Genomic DNA, 18,583 nt, shown 5'->3' with positions numbered 1-18,583 from the left:
CCCCCCACCCCCCCCCCCCCCCACCCCCCCCCCCCCCCACCCCCCCCCCCCCCCACCCCCCCCCCCCCCCACCCCCCCCCCCCCCCACCCCCCCCCCCCCCCACCCCCCCCCCCCCCCACCCCCCCCCCCCCCCACCCCCCCCCCCCCCCACCCCCCCCCCCCCCCACCCCCCCCCCCCCCCACCCCCCCCCCCCCCCACCCCCCCCCCCCCCCACCCCCCCCCCCCCCCACCCCCCCCCCCCCCCACCCCCCCCCCCCCCCACCCCCCCCCCCCCCCACCCCCCCCCCCCCCCACCCCCCCCCCCCCCCACCCCCCCCCCCCCCCACCCCCCCCCCCCCCCACCCCCCCCCCCCCCCACCCCCCCCCCCCCCCACCCCCCCCCCCCCCCACCCCCCCCCCCCCCCACCCCCCCCCCCCCCCACCCCCCCCCCCCCCCACCCCCCCCCCCCCCCACCCCCCCCCCCCCCCACCCCCCCCCCCCCCCACCCCCCCCCCCCCCCACCCCCCCCCCCCCCCACCCCCCCCCCCCCCCACCCCCCCCCCCCCCCACCCCCCCCCCCCCCCACCCCCCCCCCCCCCCACCCCCCCCCCCCCCCACCCCCCCCCCCCCCCACCCCCCCCCCCCCCCACCCCCCCCCCCCCCCACCCCCCCCCCCCCCCACCCCCCCCCCCCCCCACCCCCCCCCCCCCCCACCCCCCCCCCCCCCCACCCCCCCCCCCCCCCACCCCCCCCCCCCCCCACCCCCCCCCCCCCCCACCCCCCCCCCCCCCCACCCCCCCCCCCCCCCACCCCCCCCCCCCCCCACCCCCCCCCCCCCCCACCCCCCATGCTGGCCGGGGATGATGGGAACTGTAGTCCATAACATCTGGAGGGCCACGAGTTTGACACCTATGCGTGGGTAGCTGCATATCAAACGGGTTTATGTTCAGCGTCTCTCCCTGCAGATTTAAACTGCAGGTTTTTATGCTGGACATAAGCCTCAGAGATATAAAACCAACCACTAGAGGGAGCACAATAAATCCCACTGCAGTCATGTAGAGAGTTCTCAGTTCCCTCTTGAGAAATACATGGGGGTAAAGACTGGGGAAGGTGGGGTTTGGGAAAGGTAGGGGCTCCGGGAGGTTATCATGCCACTGAGTTCACCTTCCAAAGCAGCCATTTTTCTCCCTGGGGCCTGACCTATGTTACTGGGAGATCAGTTGTAAACCTGAGAGATCTCCAAGCCTCACCCTACAGATCGATAACCTTATGGCAGGCAGGGACCAGTGTAGGCCGAGAGTGGCCCAGGGCAGACAAGAGGGGCTGGGTTCAGATTCAACCCCTGAAACACAGCCAGTGCTGGTAAAGCATTCATGGGCAGACAGGAGGTTAAAAGGGACAGAGAAGATGGTCGCCCTCCTATCCCTGACCCCAAAAAAGGTTTCCTCTTCATGGCCTCAATAGTGTCCCACTCTCAGTGTTTGAGAGGCCAGACCTGATGGCAGCAATACCTTCCAGCTCCCCTCCTGGGGCCGAGATCCGAGACATGCACAGAGAGCTGGTGCCCACGATATCGTTGTGAGTGACGCGGTCCCTGAAATGAAAACAAGGCATTTTTACAAGACCTGTTTTCAATCACGGCATCATCGACTATTAACCTTTGCTTGAACAAAAACCAGGGGGTCCCTCTCTCTTGAAGCTCCTCCTGCGGAAAGTTCTGCAGAAACTTTGCAAATCTCGTGCCTCAAGAACAATCCTAAACTGTGATGTCGTCTCTACAGTGGAGGTGTCAAACATCATCATCATCATCATCATCATCATCATCATCATTACTATTGGTATTGGTATTGGTATTATTATTATTATTAATATTGATATTAGTATTGATATTAATATTAATATTAATATTAATATTAATATTAATATTATTAATAATATTATTAATACTATTAATATTAATAATAATAATACATATTAATATCAATACTAATATCAGTATTAGTATTAATATTAACATCAACATCAATATCAATATTAACATTAATATTAATATTAATATACATATAAATATAAATATAAATACAGATATTAATATTAATATTAATATTAATATTAATATTAATATTAATAGTTATAGTTATATTAATACTAATACTATTAATATTATCAATAATAATACATACAATAACAATACTACCAAAGTATTAGTATTTAAGACAACATCAAACATCATTATCAATATTAAACAATAATATTTAAATGATGAATATATTATAAATATATTGAGAATGGTGATATTAATACACATTAATATTGATATTGCCATTATTATTGTAGTTATACTAATATTAATATTTAATATTAATATTAATATTAATATTAATATTAATATTAATATTAATATTACTATTACTATTACTATTACTATTACTATTACTATTAATATTAATATTAATATTGATATTGATATTAGTATTGATATTAATATTAATATTTATAAACCGCCCTCCCCGGAGGGCTCAGGGCGGTGAACAAACAAATAGATAGAGCACAAATAAAATCAATAGTATCGAGATTTAAATAATCATTAAATAGTGGCTCTCTATATTAAAACCAACCCCATCAAAATGCAGCGTCCTAACATCAGATATACCGATGGCGTCCTGCTAATAAATCCCCTAAGAAGAGGGAGGGGGAGGGGGCGGCAGGATCCCCAGATGTTATAGAAAGGGAGGAGGGGGGAGGTCTGCAACCTGTGGCTCTCCAGATGTTCATGAACTACAATTCTCATCATGAATGGTAATTCATGAACATCTGGAGAGCCACAGGTTGCAGACCCCTGCCGGCTAGTCCAATCTCATCCGATCTCAAAAGCTTGGCAGGGCCAGACCCGGTCAGCATTTGGATGGAAGACCACCAAGGAAGTGCAGGGTCACGGTGCAGAAGCAGGCAATGGCTGGCCACCTCTGAACATCTCTTGCCTTGAAAACCCTCTGGTGAAGGTGTCAGATTCATTCGTGATGAGGGCCAGATATAACATACATGTGACTTGGTTGGGTTGGGCCCTCAGAGAGGGATGGCCACTGTCATGGGAGGGGGGGTGGCTCGTCAAGTCAGACTGGCAACGGCTGGGGGGCTGCCTGGACTGGTGAGTTCGCTGTGGGCTCTCCGGCCCAGATTGGGAGCAGGGGAGCAGGTGCATGCCTCAACTGGCTTGCGGGCTGGATAGGCCCTCTTAGGGGGCCGGATCCAGCCCTCAGGTCGCATGGTTGATAGCCCTGGCCTGCAGCACTGCCATAAATCAGCTGTGACTTTGCAGCACTGTACATGCGCGCGCAACCAACAGAGCAAGCAGACTCGGAGCAAGTCAGGAGGGGAAGCAGTTCCCACCTCTCCTGCCCAGGTGAAGGAAAGTGGCACCAGCTTTGTTTGATCTGTTCTCGAAGGCACCGTCTTTAGGGCCAGCAAAAGAAAGAAAAGACCTGCTGCTGCTGCTGCTGCTGCTGCTTCCTAGATCCGTTTGCACCTCTTAGCCTGAAGCCCAGCTTTGCTTTCAGCTACAGCCGTCAATGAAGCCACCCCAGACTCACCAGTCAACCACCCGGATCCTCATCTTCTCACACATGGAGGGGAACTATGGAAAGGGGAGAAAAGTCACCGGAAATAGCTTTGAGCAGACAACCCACAGAAGAGCAGGGATCGCTTACATCAGAGGTGCTTCAGATGTTCATGGACTACAATTCCCATCAGCCCCTGCTGCCAGCAGGGGCTGATGGGAGTTGTAGTCCATGAGCATCTGAAGCGCCAGAGTTGGACACCCCTGGCCTAAATTGTATCCCTGGGTGCCGTGACACCCACAAATACCTTTTCTGGTGCCCACCAAGTGTTTTTAGAAAGCGGGTAGAGCAAAGTGGACCTTTTGCCTAGAAAGGCTTCCAATTAGCTGTGCAGATTTTTAAAAAACATTGTTTTGGCAGCAGCTGCCACCATAGCCCAGGCATCTTCCGTCTGTGAGGGAAGTGATGCTGCGGCGGCCATTTTCTGTGTGGAAAGGTACGCTGCGGCAGCCATTTTGTGGCCGTGCCCACCACACAGTATCCAAAATTGAAAGGTGCCCACAGGCTTAAAAAACTGGGGGAACCCTACTCCAGAGGAAGCATCCCCTTTCGCTCACCATGGCTGGTACAGTGATGGTTTGATTCCACTGAGGGTTGGCAGTCTTCTCCAGGACTTTGCTGCAGAGCTGAAGAAGAAGAAGAAGAAGAAGAAGAAGAAGAAGAAGAAGAAGAAGAAGAAGAAGAAGAAGAAGAAGAAGAAGAAGAAGAAGAAGAAGAAGAAGAAGAAGAAGAAGAAGAAGAAGAAGGAGGAGGAGGAGGAGGAGGAGGAGGAGGAGGAGGAGGAGGAGGAGGAGGAGGGGAGGGGGAGGAGGAGGAGAAGGAGGAAGGGAGGAGGAGGAAGGGAGGAGGAGGAGGAGTTTGGATTCATACCCCACCTTTCTCTCCTGTAAGGAGACGCAAGGTGGCTTACAACCTACTTTCCCTTCCTCTCCCCACAACAGACACCTTGTGAGGCAGGCGGGGCTGAGGTCCCAAGGTCACCCAGCAGGAATGTAGGAGTGAGGAAACACATTTGGTTCACCAGATGTGTGAAGAGAAGGCACTATGTCAGGATATGCAATTGGTCACTGTCAATCACCCACCGTGGAAGCATTAAGTACAAAGACCAAAGGTGGCGAGTGAGGTTCAGAAGTCAATGGCATTTCAAAGGCACAAGACCCTTGGCCAACAGTCACAGGCCGCTTTGCCTCTAACAAAGGCAGCTCTCAACCAGAAGTGCCGGAGTTGGAACCTGGAACCATCCACAGGCAAAGCCCACCTGAGCCTCTTATCACTCGACAGCAGGCAACCAGCTGACCAATCCCACCCATTCGCCAGTCCCCCTGCCTCTGTAAATGAGACACGGGTTTGCTCCCCAGCCCTGGCTTTTCCCAAACGAGGTCTGGCTTACCGTTTTGCCAGCAAAGGAAACTTCCACAAATGGATCTACTAAATTCTTCTTGCTGCTCTCAAATCCAAAGATCTGCTTGACACTGTCTAGGATGGCATCATCCACTGGAACAGAACACAAATCTCAGGATAGGCAGCAAAAGATTCCCCCGTGGCTTCCTGAAGATCAGGAGCCACCGGAGAATTTCATGCCCTACGTGTTCTACCATCATCCTTGACCTTCATCTTCAAAGCTGCATGAGTCGCATCCTGGACTCTTCTGTTGTGGTGGCAGAAAATGGATCTTACAGGAAAGTGGGTTCGAGGGTAGGAATCACAGGGGCTGGGAGGGATCACAGAAGTTAAACACTCCAGATCGCACGTGATGTTGGAACCTGGTTCCCTCTTTGTGAACAAAATTATTATTTTACAGCTGAAATTTTTTTTAATTTCGTTTAAAAAATTTAAATTTCATAGAGTCATAGAGTTGGAAGAGACCACAAGGGCCTTCGAGTCCAACACAGGAATACACACTCTTGACAGATGGCCATCCAGCCTCTGTTGAAAAACCACCAAATAAAAAAACTCCACCACCCTCCAAGGTAGCATATTTCACAGTCGAACAGCCCCGGCCAGCAGAAAGTGCTTCCTAATTTCATTTGATATTTGTATAAATCACCTCTAGTTTTCCACTGCGCTTTCCATTCTCACCTAGAAATACGGGCTATTTTCATTTGTTATTTATTTAAAACGTTTTTGTGCTGCCTTTTCACCCAATCAGGGTCTCCAGGTTTGCACATATAAAAACATTACATTACATTTAAACAACTGCAAACAGTATTTAACCTTTTAAAATCTGGAGTGTTTGGAATATGCTGCCACAGGAGGTGGTGATGGCCACTCACCTGGATAGCTTTAAAAGGGGCTTGGACAGATTGATGGAGGAGAAGTCGATTTATGGCTACCAATCTTGATCCTCTTTGATCTGAGATTGCAAATGCCTTAACAGACCAGGTGATCGGGAGCAAGAGTCGCAGAAGGCCATTGCTTTCACATCCTGCATGTGAGCTCCCACATCCTGCATGTGAGCACCTGGTGGGCCACTGCGAGTAGCAGAGAGCTGGACTAGATGGACTCTGGTCTGATCCAGCTGGCTTGTTCTTATGTTCTTATGTTCTTAAAATAATTCAATGAAAACAAAGGTTGGCCTTCGCCTTCTTCTGTAGAGTCTTCCTTGGTGGTTTCCTACCCAAGAACCAACCTTGCTCTGCTTCCAGGATCTGACAACAGGCTACACTGTGATGCCTTCCCTCCTTACAGATCCTTTTCATAAGCAATTTTCCATCTGGAGTTTGCTTTTTTGTATGGAAACATCATCGCAAAGAGCAAAACGCTCGCAATTCTTTCACAGCTGAGCCTTTGCAGGAATGTGTCAATATATATTGCAACAGACATGTAAGTATGTGATGTTCTGCTGCCAATCCAGAGGGCCTCATCCATCCCTTGCTTGGTTCTCAGCATTTGGCCCTGCATGCTCCCATCCTCCCCCTCTGACATACTCACTCTGGGGCAGGTCTTCGGCTCTGTAGATTCTGAGGGAGAAGTGGGCCCCTCTGAGGCACACTCCTGTCGGCCGGAGAATGTTGCCCTCAATGTCTTCCTTCTCTTCGACACCTTCCTTTTTATCCATCTGTAATGCAAGTAAATGGGAATTAGGATAATAGAATCATAGAGTTGGAAGGGACCCCAAGGGCCATCAAGTTCAACGCTTTGCAATGCAGGAACACTCAATCAAAGCACTCCTGACAGATGGCCATCCAGCCCCTGTTTAAAAGAAGAGTCTCCAAAGAAGGAGACTCCACCACGCTCCGAGGTGGTGCATTCCACTGTTGAACAGCCCTGACTGTCAGGAAGTTCTTCCTAATGTTTAGGTGGAATCTCTTTTCCTGCACCTTGAATCCACTACTCCTAGTCAGTGGTGTAGCACCCAGGGGGCGGGGGAGGGTGTCTTGCACTGGGCACGCACTGGGTTGTGTGGTATGGGTGGGGCATGGGCATTCTGGGGGCGTTCCAGGGTGGGCAGGAGCATGGCAGGGGCGCAGTTTCCCCAAGCTACAGCTGTGCTCCTGGTCCCAGTCTCTGAAGCAGCAGAAGACACATTCTAACAGGAGTCTCAAAACATCTGCCCCCTGTGGGAACCAGTTTAGTGTAGTGGTTAAAGCAAAGGTGAGGAAACAAACGGTGCAGAGGGGAAGTAAGGAGCAAAGGAGGCAAACAGGCCTAGACAGATCTCCTCCTGCGGTGACACCCCCCCCCACCTTCGAAGTCCCATACTTACAGGCGCTTCATCGCCAGTCCCCAGGACACACAGGCTGACCTTCAAGTAGCCTTTCGCGCCTGCCGAAAAATCCTCCGGGTCCGAAAGCAGCAGCCACTTTCGCAAGAAGGCGTGCCCTAAAACAGTCATTCAACAGAAGCACACAGGAAATCGCATCTTACGCTGAGCAGCTCAGCTGTCCAGCTGGAACAGCCATTGCCTTCTCAAGCAGGACTGGGTGCCAAAACAATTAAAGTTGCAGCCACACGTCTGCAGGGCAGAGAAACCGGGGTCCCAGGATGGGGAAGAAGGGGTGCCAGCCATTAAATAGGCGTGCCAACTCTAGAGTGGGGGAATTCCTGGAGATTTGAAGGTGGAGGGGGCAGAGTTTGGGGGAGGGGGACAGCGGTGGGATCCAAAAATTTTAGTAACAGGTTCCCATGGTGGTGAGATTCAAACTGTGGCGTAGCGCCATTGGGGCTGGGCGGGGCACAACGGGGGCGTGCCCGGGCATTCCGGGGGCGGGGCATTCCTGGGTGGGGCTGTGGCAAGGATGCAGCCGCTGCGCTGGTCCTTGGACGGGAAACGAATGCACACAGGCGCAGGCTGTCACGCACACCGGTGCACCTCCTGCTAGACTGCTTCAAGTTCTGCGCACTACTGCTGAGAGGAGGGGCGTAACTAAGGCAAAAATCACATAGCAAAATCACCAATTAGTAACCCCCTCTCAGCACACACAAATAATTAGGAACCTACTCTCGGGAACCTGTGAGAACCTGCTCGATCCCACCTCTGGAGGGGGACCTCAGCAGGATATAAGGCCATTCAGTCCACCCTCCAAACCAGTCATTTTCTCAAAGGAACTGATCCTTGTCGATCAGTTGTAATTCCAAAAGATCAACAGGCTACACCTGGAGGTTGGCATCCCCACCATTAACAGATCCCCCCCTTCCCTGTCATGACTCTTGAGACAACCACTGTGGGATGACACTACAAGACTCCATATTCCATGTTTGGATCAAAAGATCATTAATTGAGGCTAAGATCTCCTCACTGGGCCTTGCCTGGGACTCCCTGTTCATGTTCACTGGCAACGAGATATATCATCAGGGAAAAACCAATTATTTGAGCAGGAATACCAATACCTTTTGAGCAAGGCACAGAGTTCCTGCTCACCCTTGTACTTTGGGATTATTCCCCAAAAGCTCTGTTGCCCATTATTTGAACCAACTTTTTAATCATAAACTCAGATGGGCATTTTCAAAAGCAAGATGCAATTTACTGTTGAAGGCTTAAAGATGCAATTCTTTGCCATTGTCACTACTTCAAGGCCAGTTCTCCAACATCCCTCAGACGCTGCTCTTTCTGCCCTTCTTATATTGACTCCCTTGAACACATCTTGCTCTTCTGCCCAAAGTAGAACAGCCGTGGTCTGACTTCTCTGCCTTAGCCATGGCTGGGTTCTTGGATCTTCCTATCAACACAAAGTTGACTTTTTTGCTCAACAATCCTAAGGTTCAATGTATTGTCGAAGGCTTTCACGGCCAGAATCACTGGCTGGTGCATCTGTGTGCATCAGATCTGTCTGACAGATGTTCTAGCCACATTCTCAAAGCGTTTACGCCTGCATCTGTGGCTAAACGTCAGGAGAGTTACATGTGCTGCATCAGAATCACTCCCTGGGAATTTCCCAAGACAGATGCCCGAGGAAACATACTACTATGGCTCAACCTAGCCTACTCTGAGGTTGAAATAACCAAATTTTTGTGCGCATTTTGAACTGGGTTCCCTTGGATTCTGTTCACATTTCTTTCACTGTTCTTTACTGGCTTTACTCTTCTTCTTTGCCCTTGGATTCTGTTCACATTTCTTTCACTGTTCTTTACTGGCTTTACTCTTCTTCTTTACTGGCTTTGCTTCTTCTTTGTGTTGTATATGCCTAATAAAGGTCTCTGGATCTGGATCAAAAGATCAGGAAAATGCAAGCCAAGGCCGAAGGGTCCCAGCACCCCCAGAGCCCTGGTCAAGCAGGGGCCCCTTTCCTCTCAGGGGGATGGCTCAGCCCCTCTCTCTCTCCTGCTGTTAAGGGCACCTGAGTCAGCCCTTGAACCTGGATTCAGTACCCTAAACCCGCAAGCAATCATTTCTCCCCCACACATGGCTCTGGCCACCAGACTGTCCTTCAAGCCCTACGACTATAGTCGTCTTTTTAAATACCGTTCTCTTCCCATCTCAAAGTCTGCGCACACCCACCCTTTTTAAATTTCTCTATCAAAAATGTTTGATTTTTTTTTTTGCTTTCTACAGAAGCAGCAAAATTAGTGTGACCAGATGTCCCGCTTTTGGCGGGACAGTCCCTCTTTTAACCAATTTGTCCCGCGTTCCGCGGGGTTTTTTAAATGTCCCGATTTTTGGAAGGCTGCCGCACTGCCTTCTGGGATGCTCCCCTTTTCCTGCCCTGAGACAGGGCGGGAAAACAGGGAGTGCCCCAGAAGTCAGTGCGCTCCTGCGGCTGCGTGCACGCACGTCCCACTTTAAAAAGGTGAAAATCTGGTCACCTTAAGCAAAATGAAACATCCCAGGCCTTGCCTGTGCTATGTCACAAATATTTATTCTGAGATTATTTCACTCACTGGGTTCGGCATAAATTGTCCCAACGTCCATCTGCAAAAGTAAACCACAAACAAACAAGCATTTGTATCATCGAAGGCTTCCACGGCTGGAATCAAACAAGCATTTACGAAATCTTTCACGGGGAGTTCATAAATCTGCAGGGATGCTCACCAACAGCCCAAAACCTCAGGTTTCCAACTCTGTTGGGAAATTCCCGGATATTATGAGGGTAGAGCTTGGAGGGGAGCAGGGTTCGGGGAGGGGGGGCCTCAGTGGGGGTGTCATAAAGCCCACCCTCCAGAGCAGCCATTTTCTCTGGGGGAACAGACCTCCGTCACCAGTTGTAATTCTAGATCGCCACTTGGAGGCCGCCACCCTACCAACACCAGATCCCATTGGGCGCTACAGCCACCTCCACACACCTAACAAAAGGATCCCATTCCCTGGAGAGTTTTTGCAGTGAGCACCGACAGCGACGAGATGGGGCATCTACTCCTAGCAAAAGCCCAGGGGGCAGGTCGAGGAGCCACGCTGAGTGACTCTAGGGGAGAATGGGGGAAGGGGTTTCATTCCTGCAGGGCTGATCGCAGAACACAGAATCTCTGCAAAAGCCCAGCACGTGACAAAGAGAAGTCAGCTGGCCAAAACGTGGATCCCTGCCCTTGTACGATGAAATAGAGGCCACAGTTACCCGGAATTCTCCAATGACAGAGTCCGTTCGAAGAGAACGGGAATCAAAAACCTGAAACACAAAACCAGAATTCAGTGTAGCAGAAGCTCGTAAGATTTCAATGCAACATGACAATGCCGCTTTCAGTGGGGGTCTTTTGGAGAACATGGGCTGGCACACTCCTCGCCCCTCTGTTGCATCACTCCCTGGGCCAGTTTGTTGGCAGCTGAATTCTAGCAGTGGCAGCCATGCTATCTTCATTCACCTGTCCCCTGAGCTCTGATCCCAAGATTAGCTTTGGAATGGCATCCTCCCAAAAATTTTTTGCTTGTGACAATACCGGGCTCCAAAATGACTACAGGTAGAACACACAAAGGCTGCCTTAAACGACACCTGCCCATCTTGTTGTTTTGTTGTGTTTTATTATAATTAACCAGTTAATGTTTTAAGTTAATTTATGCCTATGTAAAATGTTTCCATTATAATTGGTGTCAGCTGTCTGAGTCTGGCGTTAGTCAGGACAGGGCGGGGTATCAAATTTAATAAAAAATAAAATTAAAATAAACTCAGCCTAATGAGAATAAAATGGTCTGAGGCTGCTGACGTAGGGATGCAGGAGATTTTAGATTGTGTCTGGGTTTTATTGTGTTTTTACTATCATGATTTTAAGAACAGGATGCGAAAACGCGTTTTCAAGTTTGGTGGCTTAAGTTTGGTGGCAGACAGGTATCGAACCGGAGCTCTCATGACATACATATGCAGGAGAGACTTCTGAGTCTGACCTCTAAGGAGCCTCTTATATTGAACTGCAAGAAATTGACTGGACACTGATAGAAATATGGACCATGTGAATATGTGCGTATAAAAAAAGCTATGTATGGTAATATTGTCAAGATATAGCGATCCTGGTTTGGATATTATTATTTACATTTTTAGTGAATATTTAGTAAGCGTTTCGTTGAAAGAAAATTGTTGGAAAGAAACTGATGTACTATGGACATTCTATTAGTTATTGTGATTATATATTATATTATTTAAATATACGTTGACTACAGGTGTTTTTATTGTAACCCCACTTCAGATTCTGGTTAAGGGTGAGCCGCAGAAGGCCATTGCTTTCACATCCTGCCTGTGAGCTCCCAAAGGCATCCGGTGGGCCACTGCGAGTAGCAGAGTGCTGGACTAGATGGACTCTGGTCTGATCCAGCAGGCTCTTTCTCATGTTCTTATGTTCTTATGTGAGTAACAAATGTAAACAGAAATAGAACTATGACTGGCAAAGGTCTCTGCAAGACAGAACAGTCCAGGTAGGATAGGAGGGCATTTTCTCCCTCCATGAGAGCCCATATTTACTTACTTACTCACTTACTTCCTTTATAGCCCACTCTTTTCCTCACTGGGCACTCAAAGTGACTTACAGTATTTTCCCCTTCTATCTTTCATCCTCATAACAACCCTGCGAGGTGGGTGACACTGAGAATGTGTGACTGAGCCAACGTTACCAAGCAAGCATACATGGCACCAGTGATGATTCGAACCCAAGTCTTCCAGATCCCAGATCACTACCCCACCCGGGCTGTCATATAAGCCCCTACGAACTATGCTCTGTGATTCAAGGCATCTGGCACACATACTGTGCACATCGTCCCAAACTTACCGTGATGAAAATGGGCTCATCGAACAGCTCCATGGGAGACTCAAAGACATTGAAGAAAAAGGTCTGTGGGACAGAAAAAAAAAGGCACTTGGTACATCCAGGAAACCAAGGGAAACTTCCCCTTTGCTCACTTGCAAGCATAACACCCACCACATAAGACTGCACTGCCCTTTAGACTTCTAATTTAGAAAATGCCTTCTAATTCTTGCCTTAGAGATTCAAGTACCAGGTATTTTAAATCCTCACTGTCTCCTGAGAACTGTTTGTCCACCCCTCTGAATGTTTGGGAAAGTGGGAGATCACATTTTAAAATGAACAAGCTGACTGGGGGAAGCAGAGAAGTTGCAAAGTGTCAAGGGATTTATGAAAAGGGTGGTCTGAAGATGGACTCCTCATAGGGCTGCTTTTTATCGTCAAGGGGACCGTTTGGTGCTTCAGGGGAGTCAGATCTGTAGCTTCCTCCAACACAAGGGCTGCGCTGCCTCCAACGAAGCGCGAGTGGCAATACGAATTTTTTAACATTTTTATTTATAACAACACATACAAAAGTAAGAAATTATGAAGAAGAAAAAACATCATATAACAAAAATAAATCAATACAAACAGCAATAAGATGGATCTTAATATTCAGCAAAAGTAAGAAATTATAAAAAAGAAAAAACATTGTATAACAAAAACAGATATATACAAAGAGCAATAAGATGGGTCTTAATATTCAGCAAAAACATGATACAGATTTGAGAGAGAGCCTTCCGTCTAACTTATTTCATCTAAACTTCTGCTATTCAGATAACACCCACTGACGTGTATCAAATAAACAGTTACTTGTAGCTTTATATATTGACCTATTCAAATAATTCCTCTAATCCCTTATGGTATTATTGTTTTAATTAAATGATTCAGCAGCGTACAAGAAATACAGTTCCCACTTCCCATCAAACTCATGTTTTGACTGTCTGTTTATAAGGTTTGTTAGTTTAGCTGTGGTTGCATCTGCTCTTACTTTTCCCTCCCAAACGTCTGTATTTGGGCATCTTTCAGCTTTCCAGATGGTCGTCATTTTTAATCCAGGGGCTGTTATTAAATTGCAAAGTGATGCACATAGGGGCAAAAAAATCCACATACACGCTACAGGGGTCAGTGCTATCAGTCACAGACCAGGAAAGGGATTTGGGCGTCTTAGTTGATAGTTCCATGGGAATGTCAATGCATGGCTGCTGTGAAAAAGGCAAACTCTATGCTGGGGATAATTAGGAAAGGAATTGAGAATAAAACTGCAAAGATTGTCATGCCCTTATATAAAGCTGTGGTGCGACCGCACTTGGAGTACTGTGTTCAGTTCTGGTCACCACATCTCAAAAAGGATATTGAAGAGATAGAAAAAGTGCAGAGAAGGGCAACAAGGATGATTGAGGGACTGGAGCACCTTCCCTATGAGGAGAGGCTGCAACGTTTGGGACTCTTTAGTTTGGAGAGGAGACGTCTGAGGGGGGATATGATTGAAGTCTATAAAATCATGCATGGGGTAGAAAATGTTGACAGGGAGAAATTTTTCTCTCTTTCTCACAATACTAGAACCAGGGGGCATCCATTGAAAATGCTGGGGGGAAGAATTAGGACTAATAAAAGGAAACACTTCTTCACGCAACGTGTGATTGGTGTTTGGAATATGCTGCCACAGGGGGGTGGTGGCCACTAACCTGGATAGCTTTAAAAGGGACTTTGGACAGATTTATGGAGGAGAAGTCGATTTATGGCTACCAATCTTGCAGTCCTCCTTGATCTGGGAGATTGCAAATGCCTTAACAGACCAGGTGTTCGGGAGCAGCAGCAGCGAGAGAATAGGCCATTGCTTTCCACCTCCTGCCACGTGAGAGCTCCCAAAAGGCACCCTGGAGTTGGAGCCCAGCTCACCTCTGAAGGTAGCAGAAGAGCTGGACTAAGATGGACTCTGAATTACTGATCCATTTACTGGCTTGTTCTTATGTTCTTATGTTCTTAAATACAAGCACGCTTCTTTCAGTTTCTTTGGAAAGTTCTCAGGAAGGACACTTCCTAACGCAGGGGCTGTACCGAACGCAATTGTATTTCCGTGTTTCCACCTTTTCCTCACCTCATCAAAGAGGGGGCCACTCCCTTTCCGGATCCTGGTTCTCTTGGTTTGTCCTGCAGCCGTGACTTTCACGACAGGCTTCAAGTTGACTCCAGGAAGCTGCCGCCCTTCAATGATTCGCACCCTGATCTGGAAGCACACAGAAGAGGAAAAACAGGTTGCCATCCAACGTCTGAGAGACGGCAAACCAGTGGGAAAAGCTGCATCAAGTCACCCAAGGCCAAAGGAGAAAGCAACAGGGCAGCTTCAAGCTGATGGAGACACCTCGAGGAAAGGAAACAAAGAAAAAAGGTGTCATGCTTCATGTGTGCGCATTTCTCTGTACCACTGAAAGTGGGACGTCTAACCAGAGCATCACAGGAGAGGTGCAAAGATCCCCTTCAGATGGCACAAAGAAATGAGGGAAGAGGCACGCTGAGAAAGTCTTCCGTTTGTGGATGTCCCACTGATGCGTCGCACATCCAGCACACGGGACGACCTCTTGCCATTCTGGTTCTTAAAGACCTGCTGGCGTTCCAGGGTTAAGGTTCCCAACGTCCATGTTTTGCTAAGCAAGTTTCCAACTCTCAGGATTCTAGCGAATGATTTTAACGTATCGTTGGTTTTCATGGCCGGAATTCACGGGCTGCTGTGGGTGGGCCACTGCCACACAGCCCGAAAAACCCACAACAACCAAATTATTTTAACATGTATAAAGCAGTGTCCAGTGCTATTTCAAAAGCCAGGGGATAAACAAGGCAGAGCTGGCAAAATCAGGGTGGTGGGACTTTAACATCACAGCGGTGGACTTGTTGCCATCTGTTTTATAGAGCTGCATTGAGGTGTTTATGAATAGCGCTGTGTTTCACTAGTCTTATTGTTGTGTGCCACCCTGAGCCCTTCGGGGGAGGGTGGCTTGAGAAATGTAAAGAATGTAAAATAAATAAATAAACAAAATGTCCTACCCTGCCCCCCAACAGTGTAGGGCAGTGATGGCGAACCTTGTTGAGACCGAGTGCCCAAATTGCAACCCAAACCCCAGTTATTTATTGCAAAGTGCCAACCCGGCAATTTAACCTGAATGCTGAGGTTTTCGTTTAGAAAAAACTGGTTGGCTCCCTCTTCCTCCGCCCCACCCGCTTGAGCAGGGGCCAGCCTGCTCTAGCCTCCAGCAAGTCCCGTGCGCACCGCTCTGTGCCTCTCTAGCATCTCTGCCTCCTCTGCCCCCCCCCCCCCCGCACGAGCAGCAGCCACCCGGAGCGCAGGCACCAGCCCTGCCAGTCGAGTCCTCCCTGCTCACAGCGGTGCGCGCACATTGTGCTCAGTGCTTGGCCCCAGGCCAGCCTAGATGTGTGTGTGGAGGGGTGATTTTCTGCCCCCCACATGATGAACTCTGTGTGTGTGTGCCCACAGAGAGTGCTCCGAGTGCCACCTCTGGCACCCGTGCCATAGGTTCGCCATCACTGGTGTAGGGGCAGGGTAGGAAATGCCCTGGGATGGGGTGGGGTAGTGGTTAAGAATGGTGTATTCTAATCTGAAGAACCAAGTTCAATTCCTCACTCCTTCACATGAGGGGCAGACTCTTATTTGGTGACCCAGGTTGTTTTCCTCACTCCTACACATGAAGCCTGCTAGCCAATTTTGGGCCAGTCACAAACTCTCAGCCCCACCTGCCTTACAAGGTGCCTGTTGCGAAGAGGGGAAGGGAGGGCAATTGGAAGATGCTTTGGGACTCCATACAGGAGAGAAAAGCATGGTATAAAAACCAGGTCTCCTTCTACATTTCCAGTTGCCGTTCCAAAACACTAAATCTTATCCAAACCGTCAAGATGCTTGGAAGATGTTACCCTGGTGAACAGAATCAACTTAGCAAGACAACAGGTACATGTGGGCATTATTGGAATGTATATAAACCACCCCTGACCTGGAGGGTCCAGAGTAGCCCGATCTTGCCAGATCTCAGAAGCTAAGCTGGGTCAGCCCTGGGCAGTGCTTGGGGGGGGAGGGGTGTGGGGGAGAGACCAGGCAGTTAGGATACAGACATACAAGGAACTTGATGGGGGCCCTTCTTTCAAAGGCCCTGCCAAAGGACCAGAAGGCCAGACCAGAAGAGGGCAGCCTTTCACGTGTTCCGATACCAAGGGAGGGATTTGTCTCAGGGAGAGCCTGAATGCGGCTCTGGTCACCTGGAAGTCCTGAGGTTTGTTGGACAGCAGCTTTTGGGAAGTGCTTCTTCTCCTCTTGGTCCCATGAACCGGGTGCAACGGAGGCTTCTTGGGGAGGGGGGGCTGATCTGGGGCTGCCGGCCCCGCAGACGGCTCCTCTTCATCTCTCGTTCCCAGGTGACTTTCCCCCTCTTCCTCCCCAGCCGTGTCTGGATGCCAAGAAAAGGAAACACGTCCTTACCTCAGACTGACAGAACAAGGGACGACCTTCAGTTCTACACCCCACCTGAGAGGATGAAGAATCAGGGTTGCCAATCTCCAGGTGGGACCTGGCAAATCTCCTAGAAGTACAACTGATCTCTAAAGGAGCAGCAGTGGCGTAGGAGGTTAAGAGCTCGTGTATCTAATCTGGAGGAAACGGGTTTGATTCCCCGCTCTGCCACCTGAGCTGTGGAGGCTTATCTGGGGAATTCAGACTAGCCTGTACACTCCCACACACGCCAACTGGGTGACCTTGGGCTAGTCACAGCTTCTCGGAGCTCTCTCAGCCCCACCCACCTCACAGGGTGTTTGTTGTGAGGGGGGAAGGGCAAGGAGTTTGTAAGCCCCTTTGAGTCTCCTGCAGGAGAGAAAGGGGGGATATAAATCCAAACTCTTCTTCCTCTTCTTCTTCTAAACAACAAACAATCAGTTCACCTGGAGAAAATGGCGGCTTTGGGGGATGGATTCTAGAGCATTGAAACCTACTGAGGTCCTTCACCTTCCCAACCCTTGCCCTCCTCACTCCCACAATATCCAGGTATCCCCCAAAGCAGAGCTGGTGTCCCAATGCAGAATCCTGCACTTGGGAGCGCCTTCAGTCTGATGTAGGACACAGTGATTCCTGCTAGCCACAGAAAGGGCACGAGGTTCCCACTCACCTGTGACAGTGTCCAGCTCCACAGGAGTTGGGTTTGGCTCAAGAGGGGCAGGAGGAGCAAAGGAAGGAGCTGTCCCCGGAGGAGGCACGTAGGAGACTTGCAGGATCAGGGTGGCCTGAAAAGTAGAGAGGAAGTTTGGAGGGAACAAAGTGACCCTCCCATGACCAACAGTCATTCACTGGTGCAAGAAAACAGTCAGGGGGGCTTACGCAGTCTGACTTTGCTCTGCGTTTCTGCAGTCCAGTTGTGCGAGGGGTGACTGGCAATGCCAAGGGACACGTCCACTGTCCACTGGGGAAATCTCCTGCATTAGCCCACATCGAAGCGGATGGATCTAGTTCACTTAGCATCTGTACGATCCAAGGATTCAGGGGGACAGCTCCAGAGGTGGGATCCAGCAGGTTCTCACCAGTTCCCGAGAGTGGGTTACTAATTATTTGTGTGTGCCGAGAGGGGGTTACTAATTGGGTCCGCTTTTCCATGCCTCCCGGAGAAGCATCCTGCCTTTGGACGTGAAGGTTCCATATAGCAATTGCGACTAATAACGTAACTCCCTGAACTGGGTTAGTCCTTCCCAGAATTACTGCAATGATTCTACATTGATTCTGGCTGCCTTAGGTACTTTTTACCTCACTGGTCTCTATCAAAGAACCTGTGACCACCATTGCTGTGTTCAGATTTGTAAGGTTTAGGACATTTTCTATAATAGATGATGATTTAGAAATGACCCAGTGCAAAAAAAAGATTTAGAGGTGTGGTGGGAATTCAACCTTTACATGAGGGGGGGGGCATCCAACTCAGGTTTTGCCCGGGGCTCAGGTTTGCTTAGGTATGCCTCTGCCCCCTTTGCTGAGGGGGGCTGGCGAGGGAACCTGTTACTAAAATTTTTGGGTCCCACCACTGGACAGCTCACACAGGGCTCTACTCTGTCCCCAAAATGCAAACCCACCAAACAATTAAAGGACAGCCATTCTTAAGGAAGGGAATAGAACTGCACTCTCACAGCTGTTTGTAAACTTCCCTGAAGCCAAAGCAAATGGTTTTTAAGCTTGCTTTGTTTTCTTTTGATTATGATAACCGATGGTGGTGGTGGGATGAGTAAAACGTAAAAGAGAAAATGAGCAGTTATTTCTGGAAAACCCAGTTTCATTTCTGATTGCAGCTGAGTTCAGAAAAGGAAAT

The 18,583-nt window shown here is 49.3% G+C and overlaps 1 protein-coding gene across 1 annotated transcript in view; it reads right to left on the bottom strand.

The window, feature by feature from the left end:
• DYSF (dysferlin) overlaps nt 1-18,583 on the bottom strand; it is a 132,878-nt gene that overhangs the window by 93,921 nt on the left and 20,374 nt on the right. Inside the window, 12 exon segments of the mRNA XM_048508779.1 lie at nt 1,455-1,576; nt 3,573-3,616; nt 4,157-4,225; nt 4,990-5,093; nt 6,531-6,657; nt 7,306-7,421; nt 9,918-9,948; nt 10,589-10,639; nt 12,225-12,287; nt 14,338-14,466; nt 16,503-16,690; nt 17,402-17,516. Of these exon segments, the coding sequence (XP_048364736.1) occupies nt 1,455-1,576; nt 3,573-3,616; nt 4,157-4,225; nt 4,990-5,093; nt 6,531-6,657; nt 7,306-7,421; nt 9,918-9,948; nt 10,589-10,639; nt 12,225-12,287; nt 14,338-14,466; nt 16,503-16,690; nt 17,402-17,516 (1,159 nt within the window).

This window comes from Sphaerodactylus townsendi, linkage group LG10 (genome assembly GCF_021028975.2).
Source record: "Sphaerodactylus townsendi isolate TG3544 linkage group LG10, MPM_Stown_v2.3, whole genome shotgun sequence".
In the NCBI taxonomy this organism is placed as follows: Eukaryota; Metazoa; Chordata; class Lepidosauria; order Squamata; family Sphaerodactylidae; genus Sphaerodactylus; species Sphaerodactylus townsendi.
The sequence above is the reverse complement of the archived record's forward strand: the minus strand, read 5'-3'. Positions and strand labels throughout refer to the sequence as shown.